This window comes from Caretta caretta, chromosome 1 (assembly GCF_965140235.1).
Source record: "Caretta caretta isolate rCarCar2 chromosome 1, rCarCar1.hap1, whole genome shotgun sequence".
NCBI lineage: Eukaryota > Metazoa > Chordata > Testudines > Cheloniidae > Caretta > Caretta caretta.
This window is the reverse complement of record NC_134206.1, coordinates 190,660,115-190,676,153: the sequence shown is the minus strand read 5'-3', so window position 1 is coordinate 190,676,153 and position 16,039 is coordinate 190,660,115. Positions and strand designations below refer to the sequence as shown.

General features: G+C 43.0%; 1 protein-coding gene across 1 annotated transcript; it reads left to right on the top strand.

Annotated features, from left to right (window-relative positions):
- Window positions 1-9,333: 9,333 nt before the first annotated feature.
- On the top strand, window positions 9,334-15,448 carry LOC142070640 (uncharacterized). Its single transcript, XM_075124493.1, has 3 exons — window positions 9,334-9,924; window positions 10,495-10,933; window positions 15,385-15,448. Exons 1-3 carry the CDS (start codon window positions 9,342-9,344, stop codon window positions 15,446-15,448), a joined length of 1,086 nt encoding a protein of 361 aa, XP_074980594.1. The 5' UTR covers window positions 9,334-9,341.
- The last annotated feature ends 591 nt before the right edge of the window (window positions 15,449-16,039 follow it).

Below are 16,039 nucleotides of genomic sequence, written 5' to 3'. Positions count from 1 at the left end.
CTTAGTGGAATTAGGACAGATATCATAGAACAAAAGTATAAGGGGTGATTCTGTAAGTAGAAGAAAAGAATAATTGACTGCAACTTGACCAAGTCCATAGCTGGCTTTATGCCCGTGGAACATGTGATCACATTGGGCATAGCCATGCTCTGTCCATTCTTGCCTTATGGCCCCAACTCTATAAAGCATTTCAGCATATATTTAACTTTTAAGCATGTGCTTTAGTCGATCTCTTTTCAGCAAAGTGCTTAGCCTTTGGACTAGTCTTTAACATCTACTAATGTTTTGCATGCATTTTTGTAAGATGCTGAGATGCCATGCAACAGGGACCTTATGAAGGACGAGATTGTGTCTATGGCTTGCGGTTTCACAAGGAGAGGGAACATCCCTCTCCACTTCCTCTTTGCAGGCCATATAAAAGCTACCCAGAATCACAGCCCTCATGTTCATGGAGATGCAGGGGCTGCTATCAAGTTGCTCCCTCCTGAAAAGAACTCACTTGAGCAAGGAAGGATAGAGCAGAGCTGTTTGGACATGCAGCAAGGTGGGATAAGCTGTGCCCTTTCAAGAGGTGACACAAGTTACTCCTCCACCCTGGTGCACTTTGAGAACTCAATGGGAGTGTCTTCCATTGCTCTTACTGGGGCTTCATGCTTCTGCACCTGCCTCCACGCAGGGCTGTGCCATCTAGCCTTTACTGATTAAATACATAGAGAGAATAGCTATATTTGCTCTCCAGGTCATTCCCTTAACACTATCTTTCTTAATGTTTCCAGCCAATATATAGTAAATACTCAATTCTGCCATCCCTACTCAAGTTGTGTAGCCCTTTCTCGGCAAGCAGTCTTATTAATATAAATGAGACTTTTTGCAGATGAAGGGCAGCTTTGCAGTATGAATAAAGGTGGTAAACTCGGGACATTGGTTAGCTGATCCGCCACTCAAATATATTGTATTTATATTTCTGAACTTCTAACATGCAATGGAAAAAGGAAAAAAAAATGCAGTCATGTTCAAATGTCAGCACAACAGTATGCTGGTGACCAAGTATGGTGCAAGACTAAATTTCTGCTTCCCTGAACCACAAATAATTTACACGGCTATCAGGTCATGGGCTTAATTTCCCTATTAAGTTGGCAGTCATCCTACTTAGGTAGTCACCATTTAGCATGTATGAAAAATCCCTTTGTTACAAAATTTTATTCATTTTTCACATTTAGCAAAAATAATCAACTGAAGCAAGAAAGTATCACTTCTAAATTGAAAGTTTTATTACACACTTTACATCTGAACACCTTTTCATGATAAAGCCATACTAGCAGAGACATATGTATCAGCATTCCAGTTGTCTACTGTTGAGTAGAATTAAAGTAGCTAGTTTCCCCTTTATTACGAAAAGAAACCTATAGTATTCTATGGTAACAGCTAAAACACTGCTTTAACTGTACTGCAATCAGCAGTATTCTTCATGTTTACCATACAGTGCTGTAATACTCTATTTTTTGTTTATAAATGGACAGAATTAATATTATGTAGCCCAATATTTTAAAACTTGGGTGCATAAAGTGGAGTTGGCTAGCTATGCAAGGGAGAGAATTCTGCACCCCTTAAAGAAGTGCAGCACCATGTGTCTACACAATGGTGAGGTTCCAGGAGGCATTGTACCTATCGTCAGATGCCTCCTGCTGTTGCCCCTGGGATGGTGCAACTATGCACTGCCCCAAGTTCACTTATGGTAAATGTATAAGGCCACTAATGAAAAACAGCACCTAAGTTTAATTTCCTTTATTTAGCAACAAGCAACAAATATCAGAGTAGGAACTGTTTTATTTTAGGTTATTGGAAAAACAATCACAAACATTAAACAGGTGTATAATTTCAGCCTCCCTGTAGACTTTGCCTTTTCGATATAGACATAAGTATTGCCGGGCGTATTTGTCCCAAAAGCTTTGAGATGAATTGATATTTCAATTGAAATAGAATCTCCATTCTCAAAGCTCTTAATCTTGTTCTTTCACCGAGTGTCAAGTGAACTCCTACTGGCTTTAAGACATCTTTAGATCAAAGATGAGAACTTGATAAATTATAGATCTTTTTTGAGATCTGCCAAGGCCAGTATGCAAATTTTCCCTCCCCCCAATTTATGTCCATATCCCTCATTGTATATCAATAGGATTTAAACAAAAAAAATGCACATACAAAACCATTTTACTGGCAGTCATCCATAAACAGGAGCTTTAAAAGAGATTTAGTGCATCTGCCAATAGTAAAATATCTTCCAAATATAGATTAGTGTCCCAACAAGAAGCAGCATACATAGCTATATCTATCTCATTCATCCTGGAGGCACAGTATCTTCAGCATGTTTCTGAGGCTGAAATTTGATGTGTAGTAACTTGAAAGTCACTGAGTGCTCTGAACTCAATTAGGAACATATTTTACAACTGATTACATTTTCTTAGGCTACAACATTGTAAATTGTTGTTCCACCATCAAACATTTAAAAGTAATATAAATAAAGCTTAAAGAAAGTTGCCTTCCACACATATATTTCATTATACACAGTATAGCACATATTAAAATATTGGAAATAAAAGGAAAGACTGCCTGCCTGCAACAATTACAATTGTAGAATAAGAGAGGATTAATGCTGTTCAATTTTCATGTCAGCTACTTATACTTATAAATTCATGGAAAACTGCCACAGTAAGTAGTTATTATTGCTACTACACTGTAGAATTAAACAGTGGTCAAGGAAAAGAAGCTTTTGATATGGAAATAGTCTGCATAATACAGTCCCTCAGTGACAGGTTTCATTCAGATGCCTGTCCTGTCCTATACAAAAGAAAACGATTTCATGAAATATAGCAGAATTGGTCATTACTTGTAGGTGGGCACATAAGTACCAAGAGCTGAAATGAATAACAGAGCAAGTAAAAAATTACATCCTGTTTTTAGCATTTCTAATGGCTTGTCATGCTGTACTGATGGCTGTCTGTTTTTTCCCCTCAGACTGCAGAATAATATATTTAAAGGCAATGTAAGAGTACTGAATTAACTCCCAGTTCAGGGGCTAGATAGTTCCCATTAGATCTGCATATGTAAATTTTCACCCGTTTGTGATAAAAGAGGCTATGTTGCTTTTATAATAATACCTAATATGTCACCTTTTCATCAATCGATCGCAGAGCACGTTATAGTTTTTAATAGTCTTTCCAGAGCACTGTGCTACCTAGCTGGGATCCCAGGGAGGGATCCATTCATGGGGAGGGGGCACTATGGGGATGACTTGCAACCATGGAAAATCTGGGAAAAGCTGTTGGCAAATCTGCTTACACTGTAATGTAGCTTCAGTTCAGACAGTGATAAAAGGCTAGACTCTGAAAATCCTGGCTCCTCTGCGTATGCTTATTCCTAAGCATAGCCCCCACTGAGTTCAGTGCAACTACGTAGAATAGAAATTTGCTGGGTAGGGACAAATTCTGCTCTCAGCTTCGCTATTGCAAATCTGTAATAATTCTATTGGCCACAATGCAGAATGCCCATTGGCATAGCAGACCAGAATTTATCCCGTTCAATATAACCATTATATTTTCAGTGGGGGGAATGTTGGGTTTCAACCTGGAGATGCCATGTACAGAGAAGTGGGGGACTTAGGAAAGCCTAGATTGGTATATGTGAGGGTCTGCTTGGGGGGATGTTGCCCCTCCTGTAATGAGGGGTTTCCCCAAGCCCTTTCTAATGCAGTAACACTGTAGGCTGTAGCTCTAACCAGTTGCTGGACACAGGGAGATGCCCACCCCTGCTCCCGGGAGCTCAAGATATGGGTTTCAGGCTTGGACAGGGCTTTGCAGTCATCTCCTCCCTGACAACAGTTAGGCTTTTGGTGTGCTGAGACCACTGCCTGCTTGTTCTGTTTGTACCATGCCTAGTGCAATGGGACCCTGGCCCATGACCTAGAGTTGCTAGGAACTGTGGTAATACACATAATACACTAAAATAGTAATGAGTGTGGTGCGCAGGCCTGTCTTAGATTTTTGTTGTTCACTGGTATTCTCATACACATTAGAAAATTAACTCATTGGGTGCTGTTCGTACGGCACATTTGAAATCCAAGTAGAATTTGTTAGGAACCATTCTTTTGAATGGAATATGAGGACCATAAGATATATAACATGTGTGCCTCTGAGTGGGATGTACCCGTTGGCACTTAGAGAGGGTTAAATATTTGCATCACCCTGTTGTACCACAGTAAAGCTAGGAAGACTTCAGCTTTCTGTCTAACCAAAAAGTATAAGAAAAGAGGAGGAGGATGAATCCATGGAAGAGGGTTAATGTTAACTTGGAGGAAATGCTCTGAATCATCATCAGACAAATGATCATGCCCTGTGATTTATAGCCGAAATTGCTAAAATCATGGATTGGCTCAATTTAAACAAATCTGCTATCTGAAATTAAGTCATTGAATTGAAATAAGGGAGCTGGTTACATATTCATGGTGTCTGTAGGTGAATAATGTTTGGGACATTTCCATTTAGATGTTTTGCTATATAATATTTTGACTATCCCTTGAACATACTATCTCTTCTGGAAATGTTTGTGTATTTCATATTCTGAGCATCATTGGTAGATCATGTTTATGATTGCTGAAACCATTATTGAACTGGTGGTTGATGTCATCTTGAATGAAATCCACCTCAGACAAATTCCCCCAAAGCTTCTGAATTTCCAGTGCTTCTTGTCTTATGGACTCATCTTCAAAATTGCTACTTCTGCAGCTATTTAAGCAGTGTTTAGACACCATAGTGATAAGTATTTTCTAAAAGCTTTGGTGGGATAAAAATATTGTGGGAATTGGGGAATTTTGCCAAAATGAGTTGTTCCCCTGGCAAATGAAGTATTTGGGCTTTGGCTGGGTATTTTTATGTATTAGTATAATTAGTATATGAGTTCCATAATTTAAGACCACCTCATCTCCAGCTAAATGCATGTATAGTAAAGACATAGTCTATAAACTTGGTGAAAGGCAGAATTTGCCTCATGGAGCGGACACTGAATTAGGAGTCTGGGAGACCTGGGTTATGTTCCCAGTTCCGCTTCTGGCCTGCTATGTGACCTTGGGCAAGTCACTTCAAACCATTGTACCTCTGCTTCCCCTCCCATTGCTTTGCCTATTTAGGCTGTAAGCACTTTGAGGCATAGACTCTTCCTCATTATTTAGACATTACCTAGCATAATTAGTCCCCAGCCTCATTTGGGGCCTTTAGGTGCTACAAGAATACAAATAAATAATAATAAAAAGAAATTACCCTTAAAAATTGTTACTTAACTATCACTTTCATGGGAACACGTAAAATAACTAGTCAGGGTCAGAACGTTTTTGTAATAAGTATTTTGGCAATGGTTTACACAGGCACCAATTGTTTTTCACACAGAGTACTTCTCTCATGTCAGAGTGTAACTATTGTGTGCCTGTTCCTTCTCCTTCAGATTCCATACTCAAAATCAGACTAATCGTCTGAGCACAGGGTAACAATTCTGTTCTCCTTCCACCCTCTTAATACAAAGGAGACATTTTCAAAAGCATCTAATCCTCATTAATTTAGGGGCAATATTTTCAAAAGCACCTAAGTGACTTAAGAATCTAAATTCAGCTTTAGCCTGGAAATAATATCTTCTCCTGGACCTAGATTACATTGCACATTATATAATCGTAGCTAGGCATCTTACAAAGATTAGCAAAACTAATGCTAGAACATTTAAGCACCAATATAACAATAATTCTTGCAATTGACTCTAAGTACTAATAGCTGTAGGTGAGGGCATTCACTGTATTCTAAGTACTCAGTCACATATCTCTGAGACCTGCAGGGTACTTCATCAGCAACTAATTTAATCCTCCAGTCCCTTTCATGGAGTAGAATAACTACTAGGAGTCTCTCTTACTCCCTAACCCCTACTTCTCCTAATTCTTACGTTCAGTTCCTTGTTCTGTTTGGTGCCAGTTTCACTGAAGGTGATCAAGGGGGCAGATTTTTGTTAAGATATCTTGACAGTTTAAGGTATTTCCTTTCACCGGTTTCTCTCTCTCTCTCTCTCTCCTGGATTTCATCTGCCCATATTTCAGACAGTGTTGGTATGATCTCGTAAGCAGCCCCAAACAGTCAGACCAAATTTTTTTCATTCAAAAATGCTTCCCTTGGTACAAATGTGGTCAAACTCTGCTAATAATAAATAATAATTAATAATAAATAAAAAAAACCCACCTAAATAGTTGAAACACATGTAGAAAATCCATTTTGCCTGGTCTCTGAAATATCCAAACAGTGGGCTGTATAGTCAGCTTGGCCAACATGAGCAAGAAAAGAGTTAGTGAGATATACATAGGGCATAACTATGGCTGCTCCAATGCCAGTGCAGGGTAGTGCAGTGGAGGGAGGAAGGCAGTGTTAGCAACTGCACAGAGAGTGTTTCTCTGCTCCATTCTCATTGTGCACCCACACGAAGCTCATGGACAACACTAAACTATCTGCCCAAACTGTGGCAGGTGCAGATACACAAATGGCAAATTAAAGACTCTCTTCAGTGTGCAACTGGGGTCACCCAGAACAGACCATTTCCAACTCAGTGCCCGATTCACAAATACAAAGGAGGCATTACAACAATACACTCTACTACTCCAGACGCAATTATCTGGCTTAACCATCTAAATGTAAAATTATAGTTGTTGCTCCACATTTACATCAGCCATATGAAGAAGAAGAAGAAGAAGATGATTGTGCACTCAGATGGCTGTATCAGAAGGACCATTTGCTGTACCATTTTCCCAGGGGTGGTAAAGGAACGTTTCTGATCATGTTTCCCTCACTATAGTGGAAACAATAAACCTTTGGAGGAATGACAGAAGCCCCTGAATCAGCAAAGTATTTAAGCATGCTTAAGTGGTAGACGAAATAAGGATGGACTTAAACATGTGCTTTAGTGCTTTGCTGAATTAGGACCTAAATAAACAATAATGATTATGCCTGAAGCTGCATGATTTTCTTCCCTTTCCTTTTCCTCAGTGAAATGCTACAAGTAGCTTCTCTTATGACATTACAACACTACCTTGAAATGCTTTAGAATTAATCCATAAATCTACACATTGTTGATATCAATACTATCTCATTCTCAAGAATACATGAATTAGTGCTGGCTTTTGTAGGCCATGGTAAAAAAATATAAATATAGATATTTAGTGCAAAAGATTTTCTCCAACACTTCTCTGAACTTATTTCCCAAGGAAGAAAAAAACCCATCATTCAGTCCCAGGAAAAGAACATATTAAGCAAGATAATAAAGTATAATAACAGTAGCCTTAGTATCTGTAACATACTGCAAACTATACTGAAACAAATTTGAGATTTACAAATGAAGGAATTAATGGAACTGGAATATGACTACATTGGTTTCCCAATGTGTTTTATTTCCCTAGGGTTGAATTTGCATTCAAACTGTGTTAGATATCTTCTCTGAAAAGATTATAATATGGAGGACAAATAGCTAATTTAATAGAAATGAATCGCACTGTGAGGTTTGTCTTTAAAGATCTAGCTCTGATGAGAAAGCTTCTGCATAAAGCTCTCAACTTAATTCCTAATATACAGTAGGAAGTTAATATTGGAATAAAGTATTTGACTGAATTTTTCTGAAATCTGAATGCATATAATATACTTTCATGCAAACTCTTATGAGATAAAAATCAATGGGTGAACAAAAATATAGTTCAATGCTAATCGTATTTTCTGCAGAGTGCTGAAAGAGATAAATGACATATGTTTTATCATTTGAGGCATGAGGGGATATAAATGTACTTGTGATATTATTTTTCACCATATCTTATGTTCTAATATACCTGTAGTTGATTAAATCATAAATAAATAAAATGTTATATAAAAATATAGAATCCTTTTTAGACTGAGAGAAAATCCAAAATGATAGCAATTCTGAGTCTCACACTTTTTTTGTATTTGTCTGGTGTCAATTTATGGATATGAAAAATGATTTTTCCACACTTATTCTGTTAAAAAAAATTGAAACTACATATATTTCAATATTCTCCACAATTAAAGAAAATATAAAACTATAACTGTCGCTCTTCGCTGGAGAGAAGAACGTCATCATGTGGCGTTAACAAGGGTGGAAAGTTAAGAGGGAGAAATATGGCTGAAATTCCACCATCCACAATATATAAATAACTGGGCATATACATACATGTAGACCCAGATTTTCAGCCAGTGTAAATCAGTGTGACTGTATTGTATTTAATGAAGCAGCACTGATTTATAGCAACTGAAGATTTGGCCCACAGGATCCATCCATCTTGGAGGTGGTGATCGGAAAATACTATCAATTTTTCTCCTCCTCATCTAGCCTTCATCACAAGAACGTTCTCTTTACCAATAAAGGAAGATCAAATGTATTTCCCTCCATAGATTATCAATACTGCTAGGTTGGTGAGCCTCCACCCACAATGGTCAATGAAGAGTTAAGAGGAGAGCTCACACCTTCCCTCAGGCTCAATGGGTGATGAGTCTGATGGGTTTCTGACATACTCAATTCCAGTGACTCTGGGGGATGAAGTGGCTCAAATTCTTGCTCTCTTGGCTGGCTGTGTATTGCATTATGCTGCTGCCAAAGTGATAGCTACTTTATCTATGCTTAGTATATACCTAGGACCTTTTTTCTTCCACATCATTTCTCCTTAATGTCAGTTTTTGTGTAAGTTACATAGAAAACAACCCCAACAAACCTGAAATATGATTTCTCTGATTATTTTTCAGATACTCAATAACATGTATTACTTATTGTTCTATGGCACATTAAGGAGGTACTTCCTGATAAATGTGCAATCCCCCAAAAGGTAAGCAACAAATTGATTCATTCAGATGTTAGGTGCAGAAAATAAAGTTTTCCAGCAGCATTGAATGTGTTGATTGATACTTAGCCCTGGTCTACACTAGGACTTTAGGTCGAATTTAGCAGTGTTAAATCGATTTAAACCTGCACCCGTCCACACAATGAAGCCCTTTATTTCGACTTAAAGGGCTCTTAAAATCAATTTCCTTACTCCACCCCTGACAAGTGGATTAGCGCTTAAATCGACGTTGCCGGCTCGAATTTGGGGTACTGTGGACACAATTCGATGGTATTGGCCTCCGGGAGCTATCCCAGAGTGCTCCATTCTGACCGCTCTGGACAGCGCTCTCAACTCAGATGCACTGGCCAGGTAGACAGGAAAAGAACCGCGAACTTTTGAATCTCATTTCCTGTTTGGCCAGCGTGGCAAGCTGCAGGTGACCATGCAGAGCTCATCAGCACAGGTGACCATGATGGAGTCCCAGAATTGCAAAAGAGCTCCAGCATGGACCGAACGGGAGGTACGGGATCTGATCGCTGTTTGGGGAGAGGAATCCGTGCTATCAGAACTCCGTTCCAGTTTTCGAAATGCCAAAACCTTTCTGAAAATCTCCCAGGGCATGAAGGACAGAGGCCATAACAGGGACCCGAAGCAGTGCCGCGTGAAACTGAAGGAGCTGAGGCAAGCCTACCAGAAAACCAGAGAGGCGAACAGCCGCTCTGGGTCAGAGCCCCAAACATGCCGCTTCTATGATGAGCTGCATGCCATTTTAGGGGGTTCAGCCACCACTACCCCAGCCGTGTTGTTTGACTCCTTCAATGGAGATGGAGGCAATACGGAAGTAGGTTTTGGGGACGAAGAAGATGATGATGAGGAGGAGGTTGTAGATAGCTCACAGCAAGCAAGTGGAGAAACCGGTTTTCCCGACAGCCAGGAACTGTTTCTCACCCTAGACCTGGAGCCAGTACCCCCCGAACCCACCCGAGGCTGCCTCCTGGACCCAGCAGGCGGAGAAGGGACCTCTGGTGAGTGTACCTTTTAAAATGCTATACATGGTTTAAAAGCAAGCATGTGAAAGGATTACTTTGCCCTGGCATTTGCGGTTCTCCTAGATGTAGTCCTAAAGCCTTTGCAAAAGGTTTCTGGGGAGGGCAGCCTTATTTCGTCCTTCATGGTAGGACACTTTACCACTCCAGGCCAGTAACACGTACTCGGGAATCACTGTAGAACAAAGCATTGCAGTGTACGTTTGCTGGCATTCAACCAAAATCTGTTCTTTATCTCTCTGTGTTATCCTCAGGAGAGTGAGATATAATTCATGGTCACCTGGTTGAAATAGAGTGCTTTTCTTCAGGGGACACTCAGAGGAGCCCATTCCTGCTGGGCTGTTTGCCTGTGGCTAAACAGAAATGTTCCCCGCTGTTAGCCACAGGGAGGGGAGAAGGTTGAGGGGGTAGTCACGTGGTGGGAGGAGGCAGAAAGCACATGTGCTATGTATGTAATGTTAACAGCAAGGTTTACCCTGAAAGACTGTAGCGACTGTTTTATAAAATGTGTCTTTTTAAATACCGCTGTCCCTTTTTTTTCTCCACCAGCTGCATGTGTTTCAATGATCACAGGATCTTCTCCTTCCCAGAGGCTAGTGAAGCTTAGAAAGAAAAAAAAACGCACTCGCAATGAAATGTTCTCCGAGCTCATGCTGTCCTCCCACACTGACAGAGCACAGACGAATGCGTGGAGGCAAATAATGTCAGAGTGCAGGAAAGCACAAAATGACCGGGAGGAGAGGTGGCGGGCTGAAGAGAGTAAGTGGCGGGCTGAAGAGAGGGCTGAAGCTCAAATGTGGCGGCAGCGTGATGAGAGGAGGCAGGATTCAATGCTGAGGCTGCTGCAGGACCAAACCAGTATGCTCCAGTGTATGGTTGAGCTGCAGCAAAGGCAGCTGGAGCACAGACTGCCACTGCAGCCCCTCTGTAACCAACCGCCCTCCTTCCCAAGTTCCATAGTCTCCACACCCAGACGCCCAAGAACGCGGTGGGGGGGCCTCCGGCCAACCAGCCACTCCACCACAGAGGATTGCCCAAAAAAAAGAAGGCTGTCATTCAATAAATTTTAAAGTTGTAAACTTTTAAAGTGCTGTGCTTAAAGTGCTGTGTGGCATTTTCCTTCCCTCCTCCACCACCCCTCCTGGGCTACCTTGGTAGTCATCCCCCTATTTGTGTGATGAATGAATAACGAATGCATGACTGTGAAGCAGCAATGACTTTATTGCCTCTGCAAGCAATGATTAAAGGGAGGAGGGGAGGGTGGTTAGCTTACAGGGAAGTAGAGTGAACCAAGGGGCGGGGGGTTTCATCAAGGAGAAACAAACAGAACTTTCACACCGTAGCCTGGCCAGTCATGAAACTGGTTTTCAAAGCTTCTCTGATGCGTACCGCGCCCTCCTGTGCTCTTCTAACTGCCCTGGTGTCTGGCTGCGCATAACCAGCAGCCAGGCGATTTGCCTCAACCTCCCACCCCGCCATAAACGTCTCCCCCTTACTCTCACAGATATTGTGGAGCACACAGCAAGCAGTAATAACAGTGGGAATATTGGTTTCGCTGAGGTCTAAGCGAGTCAGTAAACTGCGCCAGCGCGCCTTTAAACATCCAAATGCACATTCTACCACCATTCTGCACTTGCTCAGCCTGTAGTTGAACAGCTCCTGACCACTGTCCAGGCTGCCTGTGTACAGCTTCATGAGCCATGGCATTAAGGGGTAGGCTGGGTCCCCAAGGATACATATAGGCATTTCAACATCCCCAACAGTTATTTTCTGGTCTGGGAATAAAGTCCCTTCCTGCAGCTTTTGAAACAGACCAGAGTTCCTGAAGATGCGAGCATCATGCACCTTTCCCGGCCATCCCACGCTGATGTTGGTGAAATGTCCCTTGTGATCCACCAGAGCTTGCAGCACTATCGAAAAGTACCCCTTGCGGTTTATGTACTCGGCGACTTGGTGCTCCGGTGCCAAGATAGGGATATGGGTTCCGTCTATAGCCCCACCACAGTTAGGGAATCCCATTGCAGCAAAGCCATCCACTATGACCTGCACATTTCCCAGGGTCACTACCCTTGATATCAGCAGATCTTTGATTGCGTGGGCTACTTGCATCACAGCAGCCCCCACAGTAGATTTGCCCACTCCAAATTGATTCCCAACTGACCGGTAGCTGTCTGGCATTGCAAGCTTCCACAGGGCTATCGCCACTCGCTTCTCAACTGTGAGGGCTGCTCTCATCTTGGTATTCATGCGCTTCAGGGCAGGGGAAAGCAAGTCACAAAGTTCCATGAAAGTGCCCCTACGCATGCGAAAGTTTCGCAGCCACTGGGAATCGTCCCAGACCTGCAACACTATGCGGTCCCACCAGTCTGTGCTTGTTTCCCGAGCCCAGAATCGGCGTTCCACAGCATGAACCTGCCCCATTAGCACCATGATGCATGCATTGTCAGGGTCCATGCTTTCAGAGAAATCTGTGTCCATGTCCTGATCACTCACGGGACCGCACTGACGTCGCCTCCTCGCCCGGTATCGCGTTGCCATGTTCTGGTGCTGCATATACTGCTGGATAATGCGTGTGGTGTTTAATGTGCTCCTAATTGCCAAAGTGAGCTGAGCGGCCTCCATGCTTGCCTTGGTATGGCGTCCGCACAGAAAAAAGGTGCGGAACGATTGTCTGCCGTTGCTCTGACGGAGGGAGGGGCGACTGACGACACGGCTTACAGGGTTGGCTTCAGGGAGCTAAAATCAACAAAGGGTGTGCCTGTACATCAAGGAGTACTTCAGGCAGGACTGCACGGAGGGTTCCAATAAGAAATGGTGCACCTAAGTTATCGTTGTTATTAGAACAAGGAGGTTAGCCTGGCCTCTGATTGATACATGGCTAGATTTACCTCGCTGCACCTTCTCTGTGAGTGACTGCAGTGTGATCTAGACAGGGGAGGAGGCAAATGAGTACAAAACAAATCTGGTCTATTTCTTGTTCTGACCCACTCCATCTATCTTTTACATCTTTGGCTGGCAGCAGACGGTGCAGAAGGACTGCATGCCATCCACATCTCATGGCTGCTCGGCAGAAGATGGTACAGTACGACTGCATGGTACAGTACGACTGCTAGCCATCTTCATCTCTTGCCTGCCTGGCATAAGATGGTACAGTACGACTGCTAGCAGTCCGTATCGCCTGCCTGCTCACCATAAGATGGTTCAATAGGACTGCCTGCAGGACTAAAGAGAATGACCTGGTCAAGTCACTCCAAATGTAGTCCCTGCGCCCATGTCTGCCCAGGCGCTCCCAGCCGACGTGGCCAGGAGCACCTCGGACACGACGAGGACAACTACCAATCGTATTGCACCGTCTGCTGCCAGAAGGCAATGGGTTGCTGCTACTGTGCAGCAAAGCCGTACCGCGTCTGCCAGCACCCAGGAGACATAGGGTGACGGTTACCTGAGCTGGCTCCATGCTTGCCGTGGTATGGCGTCTGCACAGGTAACTCAGGAAAAAAGGCGCGAAATGATTGTCTGCCCTTGCTTTCACGGAGGGAGGGAGGGAACGGGGGCCTGACGACACGTACCCAGAAGCACCCGCGACAATGTTTTAGCCCCATCAGAGTGCTCCATTGTGACTGCTCTGGACAGCACTCTCAGATGCCCGATTGTTTGCCATTGCTCTGACGCTGGGAGGGGCGCTTACAGGGTTGGCTTCAGGGAGCTAAAATCAACAAAGGGGGTGGCTTTACATCAAGGAGTATTTCAGGCAGGACTTCACGGAGGGTTCCAATAAGAAATGGTGCACCTAAGTTATTGTCCTTATTGGAACAAGAAGGTTAGCCTGGCCTCTGATTGATACATGGCTAGATTTACCTCGCTGCACCTTCTCTGTGAGTGACTGCAGTGTGATCTAGAAGAATGAGTCCCCTAGACAGGGGAGGGGGGGAAGCAAATGAGTACAAAACAAATCTGGTCTATTTCTTGTTTTGATCCACTCCATCTATCTTTTACATCTTTGGCTGGCAGCAGACGGTGCAGAAGGAGTGCATGCCATCCACATCTCATGGCTGCTCGGCAGAAGATGGTACAGTACGACTGCTAGCAGTCCGTATCGCCTGCCCGCTCACCATAAGACGGTTCAATAGGACTGCCTGCAGGACTAAAGAGAATGACCTGGTCAAGTCACTCCAAATGTAGTCCCTGCGCCCATGTCTGCCCAGGCGCTCCCAGCCGACGTGGCCAGGAGCACCTCGGACACGACGAGGACAACTACCAATCGTATTGCACCGTCTGCTGCCAGAAGGCAATGGGTTGCTGCTACTGTGCAGCAAAGCCGTACCGCGTCTGCCAGCACCCAGGAGACATAGGGTGACGGTTACCTGAGCTGGCTCCATGCTTGCCGTGGTATGGCGTCTGCACAGGTAACTCAGGAAAAAAGGCGCGAAATGATTGTCTGCCCTTGCTTTCACGGGGGGAGGGAGGGAGCGGGGGGCTGACGATATGTACCCAGAACCACCCGCGACAATGTTTTAGCCCCATCAGGCATTGGGATCTCAACCCAGAATTCCAATGGGCAGCGGAGACTGCGGGAACTGTGGGATAGCTACCCACAGTGCAACGCTCCGGAAGTCGACTCTAGCCTCGGTACTGTGGAAGCGCTCCGCCGAGTTAATGCACTTAATGCACTTAGAGCATTTTCTGTGGGGACACACACACTCGAATATATAAAACCGATTTCTAAAAAACCGACTTCTATAAATTCGACCTAATTTCGTAGTGTAGACATACCCTTAGTGTGTGGCAGGTAGTTCATAGTGGGTGCAATCACCCCTGTGCAGAAGCCCACTCTCCCTTCAATAAGAAAAGCAACTTTAATTGCCTCTTACATCTCAAAATGGTGTTTAATAGTACAATAGAATTTCACCCATTGTTTATACTTTGAGCTAAAGAGCATGACAGAGGAAATGTTGTTTTCTGGCATAATATACAAATTCCAGTATATTTGAACCAGCAAAATATTTTTCCTCTCTCACTTAAAAAGGCTATTTTTAAAGAAAAGATTCTGAACACAGGAGAACCATCTTGCTAGGAAAGCATTCATTGTTCCTGCTCTGGGAAAAGATCACAGCCAGGCAAAACTGGGATGATTGGTTTGGCTTTGTGCACTTTCTCACTGATCTCTACAATCCAACAGAGAACCTCAGACTTAAAAATAAATATCCTTTATGTTTTTTTTTATTCACCATAAAAGTCACAACAGAACAAAGGCAATAGGATATGGCTGAATGTGTACTAATTGGATTTGTCAACACATGCTATCATGCTAGCATAGTGCAGGAATCTCTGCTTTTTGGCTTTGATAGAGGGAATTGGGCCTTGGTGGGGGGTGGTGGTTTAATCTCCCACCTTAATCTTTACCGTTTCATGATGCTATTTGTTACTCTTTTGTTGCAGGATCTGGTGCAATCGATGTATTACTCTAGTAATTAAGGTTATTCAGTTGTCCCTTCTCATTTAAAAAATAATCTTCCTGGCCAGTCTTTGCATTTTTTCAAAAAGGTGAAAATACTTGATTGACTGAACAAAAGCCTAAAAACTCCTTTCCAATGGTCATTTATAAATGCATAACTTCGGGGGGGGGGGGGGGGGGAGGAAGGTTGCTACTAATGAAATGGGGAAGCTGTAAGAGTTAGCAAAGATCAAAAAATTCCATTAAAGCATATGATGATATAGAGGACGCATTTATTTTCTCACCTTATGTGTTTCATCCACAGTGTATGGTGACTCACCCTCCCACTATAGCCAGGTTTATGTAGTTTTTTAAAGTGTTCTGATTCTCAGGAGTCTGTGAACCTAGGCAGACCCCATCTTAAGGATAGATTCCCACCGCCCACCCATGTAATATTATCAAATTAACATTCATAAAACAAGGTCCTACCCAAATTCTTCATATCCTGAGGGGAGAAAAGGAAGGGCGGGGCACCTGCCACTCATGGGAATTCCATTCTCCGAGATCCTTAAACTGAGGCACAAATTCAGCAAAGTCCCAACTCGTGGCTTTAAATTAAGCCTCCTGAGAACATGACTTTTTATTCCTCAGTTCATCAGT